Genomic DNA, 15,131 nt, shown 5'->3' on the forward strand with positions numbered 1-15,131 from the left:
TTTACACTAAACCTTTTATTTTGCTTAAACCCCTAACTCAGGCATCCTGTATCAATGCAACTATTAAAGAACTTGCTCTGGTATTACATGAATATCTTTTTAAAACTGTTGGCTATGTAATGATGTACAAGAAGAAGCTATGTATAAACAATTAAACATAAAATTTGAATGTATGAAATCGAAAAGCCGTTTCAAAAAATTCTATGGCCCATTAGATTTTATGTTGAGCTTATTGAAATACATCCCAATTTCGTTTCATCAGCATTTATTAACATTCGCATGCATCATTTCGTTTCGTATCGACATAAAAAAATGCGTATTGTATTCCCTTATTTGCAAGTATATTATTTGCTCAGTTATTGATTCAAACCAACAGTAATCTTTTTTAGATGGTCCGGTAAGTTTGAAAAACTTTAATTGGAAACAAATTATATTTGTGCAAATGGCGTCTGAGTCGACGGCAGCTCTAACTGTTAGCTCCGCTTGAAATGCAACCGAGCGTTTTATTGTTTATTGAACGAGCTCCAGTTTCCATTCAATTAGCATTGCAATTTTCAAAAAGAAAAAAATCCTTCTTGTTCTTTTATTTACAGTTTAACGATTGCAGATCATTGCAGGAATGAAGCGCACGGAAAACTCTAGCAGCGCGAAATAAATTGCAAATATTGACGACCATCACCACCCCCGCAAGTAAAAACGTTTCATCCAACCATGACAGATGTACCACAGCCGCCAGACTACTGGCAGTTGCGATACTTCCTGTACTTGGAATCACCATCGTCAATCGGATCTACAAGCTCCAACAGGCAGCCATATTCCCACGAACCGGACAAAATGCTCTCTAGCTGGGACCTGTCGGCACCGGTACCGATGTCGGAAAATATGTTATCAAATGCCGAGCAGACGCAACTGCTACTGTACGACATCCTAATCCCGTTGCTTGGCTCGTTGATAATCGTGATGAACGTGGCCGTAGTTACGTCCAGTTTGTTGCTTCTCCGAAAAGGTAAGTGGCACACCGAACTTTGCATAAACCGGCACGGTGCCCCGCTAGACCGTTATTATAGGAAAAAAAATATCAAAAATTCATGAGGTCATTCTGCACCTCTTGATCAATAAAAAAGCCTAGGAGGAATCTTAAGAAATATTTATTTGAAATACATAATAATCCACATTAAGGCAAATAAAAAGAAAGGAAAATTGGACCAAATTTCTAAACTGAAAAATCTGTTTAAAAAAAACAATAGATGTGTATCTACCTTTTTTCGATTTGTCGATTTATTTCGGGAATACTGTTATTATAATGTTGACGTTTGCCTCAATTCTACTTGGGTCTTAAAATTACTCAGTAGCAACCTACAAAACAAACTAAAATTAGTCCTAACTGTCCAACTAGTATACAAAAAAAAGAATTGTCCAGTTTCACATTGAATTTCAGCTAACCAAGTATTAAAATCAGTGAATCAAATTGTCATCAAAACAGACGAAATACAAACAACAAAGCAAGCTCGCTCACAACCCGTTTATCCATACTTTTGAGGATTGGGATACAATCAAAAGCAAAATTGTCATGATAATCACAGGACACAACATTGTTGCAACCTTTTCTATTTGCGATTAACCATTTTTAAATACAAAACCAAATTTGTTGTATGCATGCTGTTCGATAATGGGCCAATGTTTACCAACACAGAGAAAGTTCTCGAAAATTGCAATGCGAAGCTCAGAAAATCGCAGCGCACGTGGTGATCGATCTTTGTCATATTCTGTTCAAGGTTCGAGGTTGCGGAATAACATTGTTTCAACAATAATAGGAGATGACAATATCTTTGTTGCTGCGTGTTGGGTGACAATTTATTTACTGATTTTAATTCATTCAATCATATCTATGTTCGGTTCTACTATTTTGTACATTTAGTTCAACTACACAAAAAAAGAAAAAATAAATATAATTGACCCAATAATAAAGCAGAATTCAAGCAATGGTGTCATTGTTGATGTTATGTTGTCGAAACCAGCACGAATCTTCTTTTTCGACAAGCAAGTATCGAAAAAGGTATGCCAATCTTTCAAGACTTTTCTCTGTGTATGTTTTCGTTACTATTGTAGTAATTAGAAATATTTACAACTGATCAAATTCAACAAACTGGCCTCATTATGCTCTTCATGCTGGTTTTAGTTTACTGTCCATATTCGCATAACTGCTTCATGAATATATGAAATCTTATAGCATATGGGACAATCATATGAATAGGGGCAGTTTAGTTTAACGGATTACAAAATTATGTTTTTATATAATACTGATGTTTTGTTAGATAAACGATAAACATTCCCTACTGAATATTATTTCAACAACTTTGATTTCCACTTTCACATTTGTGCCGTATTAATTTTGCTTAATAACATTAGCTTCTTTGAACACCTGATATAACTTTTGATTTATGCGTCTAGTTTTCCACCGAGAATTGTTCTCGCTTATTTATGTAAAATTTATCGTATTTCATATTCTCAGTCACAGATCACTTCTTCGACTTTTTCAGATAGTATCAATTGTATTGAGGAACTCCGGTTTTCATAGCCCGTAAAGTTTGCATCTTACCAATGATGCCAAACATACAGATTTATCTGGGAAGGTACAGTTTTTTTTATTGTTTTTGGTGCAGATTATGTACGGTACAGATTACAGATTTTAAGGAAAAGGTACAGATAGGTAAAAATTTTTGGAATCGACAATATTTTTAGTAAGAAATCCAATCGATAAAAGAAGTTATGAACATATTTTGGCAAAACTATTATTTATTTATACATACTATTTCCTTTGAAATGATGCTTCCTAATCCTGAGTTTATTTAAAAGTGTATTAAGTGCAATAAAACTATATTTGGTTTTCAAATTTTCTTGAATATAATAGGTTTTTTCAATAAATTGTGTTGAGCGTGGTACAGATTTCAGATACAGATTTTAGGAATCTTCGGTACAGTTATAAACGATTTTGAGCCAGATAGGAATGTAGCAACACTGCATCTTACTTTCTTGCAAAAACGAGAGAGCAGATGTTTGCACTGGTCCATAGGCACCAACTTTGGAGGAGCGAAGCACATTTCGCCCCCTCAATATTTTATTCAGAGGGGCAAAGTTAAAATGGTTCTCATATTTCTCACACAATTTAATACAATTAATAATAACACAAAGAATGCTTAATAATATGTATTATACTTTAGGACCGCCTCCATAGGACCAATATGAATATAATAGGCATGCAGTTGAAAGTAATATGTACCTTTTGAGAGAAAAATATTTTCCGCCCATCCAACAAATTTAAACAATATTAAAATATGAAGTTTTACATAAACATTAGAGTGATGCAAATTTTTGAAATTTTAGCTCTCCTATGCTGAAACGATTTTTATTATGTTAAATAGCATCCCCCCAAAGTTTGAAGTGATTCAGAATATATTTGACTGTGCACACGAAATTTGAGGTTTTTATGGGATTACTACGGAAAACGCCAATCTTTTGTGTTTAGCCCTCTATATCTTCGTCATAAAATTTTATGTAATAGTGAATAAATTCTTCTTATGTGAAATCCTCCCAGCTACAACTTTGCCGAACACTACTTTTTGATTGAACGTCAGGATAATTGATATTCATCATCATAAAGTTGGTTTGTATGTAGCATGCTTCATCAACTGTTCGGCAGGCAACAGTGGTGCTCCTGGCGGGAAGAATAGATCAAAGTACCTAATCCAGGATACTATGTTCTACAGCAAAAAAACATTGTTGCTCTGAAAGTAATTGAATGATCATCCCAGCATGATTTAGACTTTGTTATCAAAAATAACAAATTATCCTTACGTCCCATCGAAAAGTGGTCTTCGGCAAAGTTGTAGCTGGGAAATTTTCACATGAGATGGGTGTGTTCACTTTTCCATAGATTATAATGACGAGCAGTTAGAGGACTCAACACAAAAGGTTTGCCTTTTCCATAGTAATTTCCATATAAACTTCAAATAGCGTGTGCACAACCAAATTTCTTCCGAATCCGAATCCGAATCCGAAACTGGCTTCAGTCTAATAAACATTCCTTGCAAAGATGCGCAAATTTAAGCATAAGTTAAAAATGGTCGAAAAATTCCTGAGAATTAACGCTAACACGTTTGTTAGGGAATTGTTGAGACAACAAAATGTGTATTTATAAGTTTTATTTAGTACATGCAGTTTTATGTAGTATTCGTCAGATACAATTTGATTTTAAATGAAAAGTTCGAAAATTTTTCAAAAACATTTTCAAAATGTTTCGTATTAGGATGCGTTTTAAAAAACTTTTTATTTCCAACTCGAGTAGTAAACTTTGCCCCCTCAATATTTTCATAAAGTTATCTCCGTGAAAGACCATACAAGATTACTTTTGTGTGGGTCCCCTCACATTGCTTGATTTACTGCAAAGAGAAGGCGGACAAAGGTGGGTGCACAAAAAGGTGACATAAGTATTCTTAACCGTTGGCAAACTGGGACGGCGGTTACATTCCATAATCCTTAGAATTTCTTCGTGTGCGTGGTCGAGAAATTTGGATGTAAGCCGAGATTTCATTCGCATGACGTCACGGCTTATTTCAATACTTTTTATATTAAAGTAGAGCTGATGGTATACCCTTCAGCATTTCTGAAGACATCACCCTTCTTTAATCACGTTCAGACATTGAAATCTAAAGAACACGTATTAGGGATTCTGTACCATGGTGTGATGGGTCGAAAATAAGTTCTCTTACCCTGGATTTCGGCAGCCCGATGGATTGATATTGGCGTAGGCATACTAGAATAACCAAACCATCTCCTATTTACAATAAATGGTCGTACTGCTGTGTGTGTTTGAAACGCAAATATCAAATGCAGGAACAACACACGCGCCAAGACTTTCCTTAAGTAGGGGGATTAGGGCTTAATGAACACACGGGGCGAAATGTACGCCCCCATAATCTCTGAGAAAATGCATACTTCATCAAAAGTTCATACACTGTATGAAATCTGTACTACATTTTAAATGTTTGACGGTATAAAAGTTTATTTTTTGCTTAAATTATCATTTGAAATTTGACTTCAAATTTTTCTCAGCATTCAATTTGCATATAAGCAAGGCGGTTGAAGAATCTAATTTTCGAGCGAAGTGTCAAACCTAAAGAGGTTTTTTTAGCTATTATGATTTAAGGTGAGCCCTAGCTTCTGATTCTACATCCGTTAGATGAACCAAATTTGTCATATGTAAGGAATTTTGAGAGAAAATAGGAAGCTAGTAGAATAATCCAACTATAACGACAATTTCCGTAATTTCATGATAGTTATTTATGTAACAAGCTGAAAAAAAGATTATTTTTTCAGCACGAGTCGTTCAACGAAGCTTGCCGAGTTGAATTAATACGAATAGTGCTGATAAAATCGAGTTTTGCAACAATTTGCATGCAACATTGTTTGCAATTACTATAAATGCCATTATAATTGGATTATTTCTTTGAGCATAAACATATTTCCATTTTTCCTTAATCAAGTAGGCTGTGGAATGACTGTCACTTATTTTCTCACTTCCATTACCGATTCCATTTCTACTGATTAACCAGGGAGATAAGTCGCTGCATACAATTTTCCACAGTATCGAAATTATTATTTTGTATGGAATTGCCTGCACGAACCGCTGCATATAGCTTTCAGCTTTTTCGAGAGTAAACTAACAAACTTAACGTCCGCAAGACGATACGATTCCAACTCAGAATCCATCACAATCAACTAGCTAGAAGAATAATTCTTAATATATCAGTTGGGCGATCCGAATTCGACTAAATTCTGATTTTCAAACGGATGTTAAACCTTAGTTGACTAAATCATTTAGAGATTCAGAATAACTCGATCATAACGTACTGAGGCAATCAGATATTAATTTGACAACTCACAAAACAGTTCTGAAAAGTGCTTTTTGTAATTTCTCATCGTAATTGGCTGTTGTTATCACGCACGTTATTAGTGCTGCCATGAAACGGCTTAACTTTCTACACTGAATAATGTAGTGAAGTAACAGTTATAACGCAACTTAAATCAGTTGCGTAATGACTATGTCAATGATGCAACAATTTTTCATTGCGCAACGGTTTTGAGTTCCGTAATGAATCATTACATAACAATTTTCAGAAATTATTAAAATTATGATGAATGTGCGGAATAAGCCATTATGGAGTGCGGAAATAGCCGTTACCAAACTGAAATCAGTTGCGTAATGAATATTACGCAAAGCTTTTCCATTACGCAACTGTTTTTAGTTGCGTAATAAATAATTATACAATAATTGCAAAATTATGGTGAATGCATATCGATATAATTTCTGATACCCTCATTTGATCTTCTATGGAATTGCTAAAAATGTTGTAAGAAACACGTTGCAGAACTCGATTTTTACAGCACTCGTCGTAATTATCCCACTCAGAAGCCTCATTGGATAAATACACGACTCGTGCTGTATAAATCATCATTCTGCAACATGTTACGTAAACTATTGTTTTGGTACCGTTATTATTGCTGAAAAGTGTGCACTTTTGGTAGAAAATAAAGTTTAAAACTTTAATATTAAGTTAAAAATTGTAAAAATGGTCTTCTTCTGATTGACGACATGAAATAAATATATAAAAAAAAATAAATAAATAAAGTTATGTTGATCAATTTCTCATTGAAAAGTAGGCTGATCTACAACGGAGCTGCAAAAAATTGTATGCATTTCATCGCAATAATCAATTTTTCAACATTCGAAGTGTTTATCAAATCGGCAAGCCTCGTTCAAGAAATAAATCATCATTTTGCAACTTGTTGCATAAATAGATATTTTAATTTTTATACCACTAAACAAACTTAAAAACATTAAACTAAACTTAAAGTAGTTAGAAGTGCAAAACATTATGCATAAGCCAGTTTGGTATGTTAAGTCAGTTGTAGGTATTACTTATTATAACAACGCAACGATACCAAATATATAAGCTGAAAACAGCTGGCCTTTTTGGGCGTTTCTGTAGGTTTTTCGGTGCTATTTGTTTTTAATAAGCATCATTTTGATATTTTAGCTAAAAACTTCAAATCAAGACTACTGAAGATTCCTACTGAGGTTTTTTTTGGTCCAGAGGTGCAAAATTACTTCCAGAATCGAACCTTGTACTTAGTGTTTATTGACTTTTTTTCATAATAACGGTCTGACGGGACACCGTGCCATCTGATGGCTGATGGCAACGAACGAGGAGAGTGTGGCATGCTGGGTTGTTCTAACGAGTTAGCCGGTATGGTACCGGCTAGCATTAGAGTGCATAGTTGGGTAGCTTGCAGTTACTACAATAGTGAGTGACGTCGGAATGTAGTTTCTGCAATTTTGTTGCTACATCCGACATCCAAAGACCCGTCAGAGTGATAAACTTAACGAGATAGGTAGAGTTACATCGGGTAAATTCTGCAGAACAAGAATTATTCCAAAGTCAATTTTCCAGAAGTATGGATACCAGGATAATTGGTTGGGGTAGATCACGACAAAAATGAAGAAAACTGTACACCGTGGATACACCGATGGAATGTGTTCATCTGTTTAGGGTAAATCTCTATAGCTGTAAGGTTTAAAAAAGGTATCAGTGGTTTTGCTGTCAAATCGACATTGATTGTTCATAAGAACTTATCTGCGTTCATCGTTTTCTCTGCATCGTTGCTCTCTTTGCATTATTGCAGATAACTGACTTAACGCGTTTTCGCGGCTACAAAGCAAAGCTGAAGGTGTCTGGGTTCGATTCACGGTCGGTCCAGGATCTTTTCGTAATGGAAATTTCCTTGACTTCGCTGGGCATAGAGTATCATCGTACCTGCCGCACGATATACGAATGCGAAAATGGCAACTTTGGTAAAGAAAGCTCTCAGTTAATAACTTTTAAAGTGCTCATACGAACACTAAGCTGAGAAGCAGGTTCTGTCCCAGTGAGAACGTTAATTTCAAGAAGAAGAATCAGAAGTCTCTTTTATATTCTTTTGAAATGTTAAAAACGTATTATCGATCATAACATCCGTGATATCTATTTGGCAAACGTGCCTCTTCATATGACAACATCAACATGTTTCAACAATATAGAACACCCTATTGCACAAATGTTCATGACAATGGTCAAGGTGCATGCATCTGCTGAACTGCCAAATAAACTTATGTGTGATCATGGGGCCTTCCTAAGCCAAGTGGTTAGAGTCCGCGACTACAAAGCAAATCCATTTTGAAGGTACCGTAATTTCGGGTGAAATTGATCACTTTTCAAGGTTTTTCTTGTCCGATTTCTATAATGCTGACAATGCCAAACAACTGAATGCAGGAAAACAAGTATGAAGGTGAGCCTCATTGACTCAAGTACCGAAATTTTTTAACAAATGTAATTTTAGTGCTAAAAAATATGTCTAAAGTAAAAAATTGGGAGATCTCATTTCGGGGTGAAATTGATCACTTATCAATGCCATTATTGTTGGTTTTCAAAACAACTTTACATAATAAATTTGAGCTCCCTGAATCCGAATATGCTTGCCAAATTCTTAACAATACAATATTTATAGAAATAATGAATGTTTAAATTTCAAGAATAACGCAGAAAACGCCTAAATGTATGCAATTTCCAAAGGAATTTCTTGATATATTACAGAAATTTAATTATTTCAACCAAATCAACGAATTGGTACGAGTTTTGGTTATGAAATCTAGTTTGGGGATATATCTTTAGTATCCTCACAAACTTTCAGGATTATACCATGTCCAAATTCTTGTCTAGAACTAGAAGTTTATTGATGTTTGTCAACACTGCACCGTACAAGATTTTGAAATTTTACATTATTTTCATATAAATAAACATTTTTGAACGCAAAAAACTTCACAACACACAATTTGGACATACTTACGACAAACAACGTTCATTCACTGCAGGTTACATTGATATTTGTGCTCCATTAGGAAGAAATAAAATCGAGTGACACAGTGATCAATTTCACCCTACTGATCAATTTCACCAGAATTTACGGTATCTGGTTTCTATTACCGGTTGGATCAGCATCTTTTCGCGATGGAAATTTCCTTGACTTCCCTGGGAATAGAGTACCGTAATCTGGGGTAACATTGATCAGTTTTTTTCAAACTTCTTGAATATTTCATTTAAATATGCAAATGTTGCAATTATTATATTTTTAATCAAGTACTGCCGCCCAAAGCTCGTGACTATATACTGTATTTTACTTTTTGAAAGAATTAAGCATGTTTAATATAATATTTTAGGTGATTTTTTGATTCACCTGATATGTGTAACATTGATCACCTATGTACCGTGAAGGCCCCATACTCTGCGCACTTAAGGCTTTTCAAATTTCAAACAGCTCTAATTAATTGAAAACAAAACACAATATTCTGAAATTTTGGAAGCAAATACTTATTGATCTTATGTATAAGGAAAAATTATAAAAGCTTCACCAAGTAAAGATTTTTATCGCCAATTTTTAATTTTTCTCAAGGGTGTCCGTGTTCCTAACTCTGCGCACTCATTTTCGCAATGCTCCTTATTCTGCGCATTTAGGTTCCTAACTCTGCGCACTCGATAAATTCTTTATAACAATTCAGGTATTTTACTTAAAGCATTACTAGCATTTAAGCTGCGAATTAATATTCATTTTCTTGCTTTATACGGCTTTACGCCCCCAGTGGAGCGTGGAATGTCTCTAACACAAGTTTACTAAGTGAAGTGAATTTTATCTATAATTCAATTGAATGCCATTAAGTGCAACTCTCAAAACAATTGAAATCATCATATGATTTCCAAAACATGTAATTAACTTAGTTTTCTAAAATATAAACCAACACACAATAAGGGTACAAACTACGTTTTTTTGCGTTCACCCTTGGCGTGTTAAGGAAAATTAGCTTTGACTGTTAATGTATTTTCACTAGAAAATATAAAACAAAAATTTTCTTTGGTTCGGTTCGGGTTTGGTATTAAATAATTGTCACGGATTGGGTCAGATCCGGGTTTGAAGAAAATAAATAAGAATCTGGTTCTACTAAATACAAAGAATAGTTCAAGCGTAAGGGTATATCCATTTTAATGTATTGTTCATCACTCAATCGAGAAGTATAGCGTGACGTAATGAATGAACGATTCCTATTGCAGATCAATAACAGTACTTCATTGGCGTTTCTGTATTGCAAATACGATTAAACCTAGATGTTCCATTACTCGATATTGACCCATGAAACTATATAAAAAATCAAATTTATTTTATTGCATGGTTAGGGAGCATTCAAAAATGACGTCCATCGTTCAGGGGAGGAGGAGTCTACGAAAATGTGACAATGCATGCATTAGGTTCTGTAAAAATCGTGACAGGGGATTGAGGGGACGGAGTGTAGAAATCCTTAAAATATGATGGACGTCATTTTTTAATCTTCCCTTACTATGATAGTCCCCTCAAACAATTTTCCAAAGCATTTCTATCCCATATTTCGATGGTATCGACAAGTCGATGGTTCTCTTCAATATTGACCTCTGGAGGGTTGACTGTATGTTGAAAATAACGTTTTATTACTGCTGCGCATAGTAAGGAACATAGTTGAAAAATGGTTCCTTACTATGCACACGTAAGAAGAATAAGAAAATGAAGAGAAAGTAAGTTGCACTTTACCAGTGATGATTGCTCGATAAACAAACTAGTGCCTACGTACTAAAAATCTGAATTATATTATCTTTAATTTGCTTCAAATGACTTAAGTGATGAGGTACTCCCTTAGCATTTTTGCTAACAGGCTGTCAATTTGGACGTTTTTCAATATTTTTAAAGCTATTTTATTTTTTATTAAAGTAATAAACCTAAATTTGTCAAGAAAATTCTTCGCGTACTTTTTGATTACTATTGTAGCAATATATGATAAATAAATTTTAAACAAAAATGTAAGTATTTTAATAGATTTTGGTGGATTTTGATGAAAGTGCGCAGAGTTAGGAGCTGCGCAGAGTTAGGGGCCTTCACGGTAAACAAGGTTCGGTAATATTCAAAATGTCGTTACTTACTTAAATCATGGCTTCTGAAACGCTTACAAGTCATTAACTTTTTGAGTTATTTCAAAATTAAATACACCTCGAAACGCGGAATATGCCTAAAGGTAGGCAATTTGCTAAGGAAATTCTAAATTCTTAACAGTAATTCGTCAATGTTGCATAATTGATTATTCTAATGAAAATTTTGACAACACAATCGTTTCCGGAGATGCTATATTTAATTATAACCGCATTTTACTTGTACATATCGCTCGCAGAACTTATGTGAGACATGAATCTTTGGTAGTGTCATGCTTAACCATTGTAATCGTTGTTTCGAAAAATTGACTAATTTACTCATGAAGTAAATGCAATTTTCGCAAAAATCTTAATTTTCATTAGCTCATGAATATAGGAAGCAGAAACGCAATTCATGCTTTGGAAGTGTTGCGTCCATAAATGATGATACGAGCTTATTACGAGATGAGTCATTCCGATCAATGTTACCCCGCTGATCAATGTCCCCGGATTACGGTATACAACGATACTTTCCCTACGATATACGAATGCGAAAATGGCAAAATTGGCAGAGATCTTAGTTTATAACTGTGGAAGTGCAGATGATTTGCTCTTTGAAGGAAGCACCACACTAGACAACGGACTAGCATGCAACGCCCAGTGGCACAGTCGAAATACATTCCTGACAAAAAGTTTTACGGACTGAAGTGCGAATCGAACCCACACTCCTTGACTCGATGCGGCTAAATGCTTGGTAACACAGACCGCACGGCCACGAAGGCCACCGAACAACAACAGAAAGAACAACACAAGTACTTGTATGAAACTTTGCATAAACCAGCACTTTAGTACGATGCATGTTGTGGCCAAATATGAACTCAGTAGCTTCCAAAAAACCCCACTTCTTAAATTAATCAAAAGTGCCAAGGATAGGATCCGGCTCCCTATAGGAAAACATTAAAATGAAAGGTAAATAGTTTCAATTTATTCTGGAAAAAGTTGTTTTCTCTAACAAAGAGATATATAACTACCCACTTTTCATTGTAAAAACGACATTTAAAACCATAGGATCCATTGTTAATTACCATAAACATTTTAATTAATGGTAATTACAAATCATTCATGCGAATTGGTACAATAGATGCGATTGCATTTTAATTGTGGATTTTTTATTAGAATTCTGATAGCGCATAAAATACTGGATCGTAGAAAAAACGGTTCCGCATAACATTTGCGACGATTCGCGGAAAATTTAACAATGGTCCAGTATGACACACACCCACATAATGCTTTCCCACTGTAGGTAATTAAAACTCTTGTTTTCATGGTTGAATTTTGATTCGCTTCCAGGTCAACAGCCATACACGACGTACTTGTTTCTGGGAAACGTAGCAGCATCGGATCTGCTGACGGGATTTGCAGTTTTGTATGGACAGTATGCACCGAAGGAAATCCGAGGCGAAGACAACTGTGCCATTTTGATAGGTAAGTGTACAACTGGTTTGTGGAACATCATTCAACATTCTTTGATTCTCGTTGCACTGAATTCTTCACATAGAATTTAATTTCAGTGAAAAAGTCAATCTAAGAAAAATCACTCAATTGAACAAAACTATTCCAGAAGGAGAAAAATCTTCACACGCGCTTCATTATATTAATTAACACATGCTGCTGAAGTATCGGAGCAAATCCTCAAAGAACATTGCATAAGTTTCTGAGAAACAGCATGCAGGGAAGATGATGCTGCTTCAATGTGGGGTATATCTCACCAGTTGGAGATAGTTGTTCAAGTTGAAAACGGATACTCATAACGAAGTACATTTTATATCAATACCAAGGCGATATGCTTTTATCACGTGCCGTAAATTATTTATAAATGTTCGACTCCTTCCCAACAGACATTAAACATAAGGCCAAAGCAAGTATGTTTTCCTTCTCTTTCAACTCTATCAATTTTGATTTTTGTTTTCCTACAACAGTGATAGAACAAAACATACATTATATTCTTCGACTAGCTTCTTTGAAAAAAATGAACATGCAGAACAACATCGAACTTCTTACTTACTTTACTTACTTCTGATAGCGCTACGTCCTTCAAGACATGACCTGCGCCACAATGTTACGCCAACTAACCCGATCCATGGCTGCCTGCCTCCAGTTTCTCGATCGCCCCAAACTTCCAAGATCCTGCTCCACTTGGTCAAACCACCCAGATCGTTGCGCTCCTCTTCGTCTTGTACTAGCCAAATTCGAGATGAGCACCATGTTTGCAGGATTGTTGTCAGGCATTCTCACAACGTGTCCCACCCATCGTACCCTTCCAGCTTTGGCAACTTTCTGGATACTGGGTTCACCGTAGAGTTGCGCAAAAACTCCTAGCGCTCGCAGGTCTTTTTCGAGCATTGTCCACGTCTCATGCCCTTAGTACGGAGGTAAAGTTTACCAGACCGCAAGGTCTTGTGGAATCCGTAGTAAGCACGACTTCCGGCAATGATACGTCTTCGAATTTCTCAGCTGCAGTTGTTATCCGACGTAACCAATGATCCGAAGTACACGAATTCGTCCACCACCTCGAACTCATCTCCGTCGATCATCATGCGTTTGCCAATACGAGCTCTAACGCGCTTGGTTTCTCCAGCCAGCAGATATTTCGTCTTCGATGTATTTACCTTCAATCCAACCCGGCCTGCTTCACGTTTCAGCCTGGTATACTGTTTAGAAACCACCTAGAACGTTCTTCCTACAATGTCCACGTCGTCAGCAAAACAGATGAACTGGCTGGATTTATTTAAGATCGTGCCCCGCATGTTGAAGCATAATACCTTATAGCGCAATATTGAACAGGAGGCAGGAAATACCATCGCCTTGTTGAAGTCCTTTGCGTGTTTCAAACGGGTCCGATAACGCACCCGATATCTTCACACAGCACTGTACACTATCCATCGTTGCCTTGATCAGTCTAGTCAATTTCCCGGGAAAATCATTCTCGTCCATAATCTTCCATAGCTCTTAGCGGTTGATGGTATCATAGGCCGCTTTGAAATCGATGAATATGATTTGCATGGGGACTTGATATTCGCGACACTTTTGGTAGATCTGCCGCAACATGAAGATTTGGTCTATTGTCGATCGCCCGTCCACAAAACCGGCTTGATAACTTTCTACAAATCTGCTTGCCAGTGGCGATAGACGGCGGAAGATGATCTGGGAAAGCACTGCATAGGCTGCGTTAAGAATTGTGGTATATTACTCCCTCCTTCCACTCCTCCGGTAGCTATTCTGTATCACAGATCCTGGCTATCAATCGGTGCAGACAAGCAGCCAACTTGTCCGGACCCATTTTAATAAGTTCCGCTCCAATACCGTCCTTTCCAGCTGCTTTGTTGTTCTTGAGCTGTTTGATAGCATCCTTAACTTCACCTATCGTTGGAGTTGGCACGTCTCCCTCATCTTCCGTAGTGATGAAGTCATTCCTCCTGTTACCTTGGTCTTCCTCCTCTGCACCACAAAGCCTTTGCAGGATGCAATGAGTTTCTTGTAGAACTTACGTATTTCTTGAGAACGACACAGCCGTTCCATTTCTTCGCACTCCAACTGTTCCATACGGCGCTTTCTATCCTGGAATAGATGGGTTTGCTGTCTTCGCTTCTGTTTGTATCGTTCCACGTTTTGACGAGTGCCTTGCTGCAGCATAACTGCCCGCGCTGTATTCTTCTAGTCCAAAATCGTCTGACACTCCTCGTCAAGCCAACCGTTCCGTTGATTTCTTTCCACGAACCCAATGACACCTTCCGCTGCGTTTTTGATGGCTGCTTTGACGCTACTCCAGCAGCCCTCAAGAGGAGCTTTGGTGAGTTCTCGCTCTTCCGACAACGCTGCTCCAAGGCTTTGCAAGTAGTTAGTTGCGTCTTCGGATAGCTTGACTCGTTCCACATTGTACCGTGGCGGGCGTCGGTACCGAATGTTGTTCACAACAAAAATTCTTTGGCGCACTTTAACCGTTACAAGATAGTGGTCCGAATCGATGTTTGCGCCGCGTTAGTTTCTGTC

General features: G+C 36.6%; 2 protein-coding genes across 6 annotated transcripts in view; one reads left to right on the forward strand and one right to left on the reverse strand.

Moving 5' to 3' along the window:
• LOC5569452 overlaps positions 1–15,131 on the reverse strand; it is a 202,386-nt gene that overhangs the window by 71,522 nt on the left and 115,733 nt on the right. The window lies entirely within an intron of this gene.
• LOC5569455 (octopamine receptor 1) overlaps positions 1–15,131 on the forward strand; it is a 47,924-nt gene that overhangs the window by 25,173 nt on the left and 7,620 nt on the right. Inside the window, exons 2-3 of the mRNA XM_001658496.3 lie at positions 594–1,006; positions 12,432–12,566. Of these exons, the coding sequence (XP_001658546.3) occupies positions 712–1,006; positions 12,432–12,566 (430 nt within the window). The 5' untranslated portion in view covers positions 594–711. The remainder of the gene's footprint in view (positions 1–593; positions 1,007–12,431; positions 12,567–15,131) is intronic.

The sequence above is a fragment of the Aedes aegypti genome, chromosome 1 (genome assembly GCF_002204515.2).
Source record: "Aedes aegypti strain LVP_AGWG chromosome 1, AaegL5.0 Primary Assembly, whole genome shotgun sequence".
Lineage (NCBI taxonomy): Eukaryota > Metazoa > Arthropoda > Insecta > Diptera > Culicidae > Aedes > Aedes aegypti.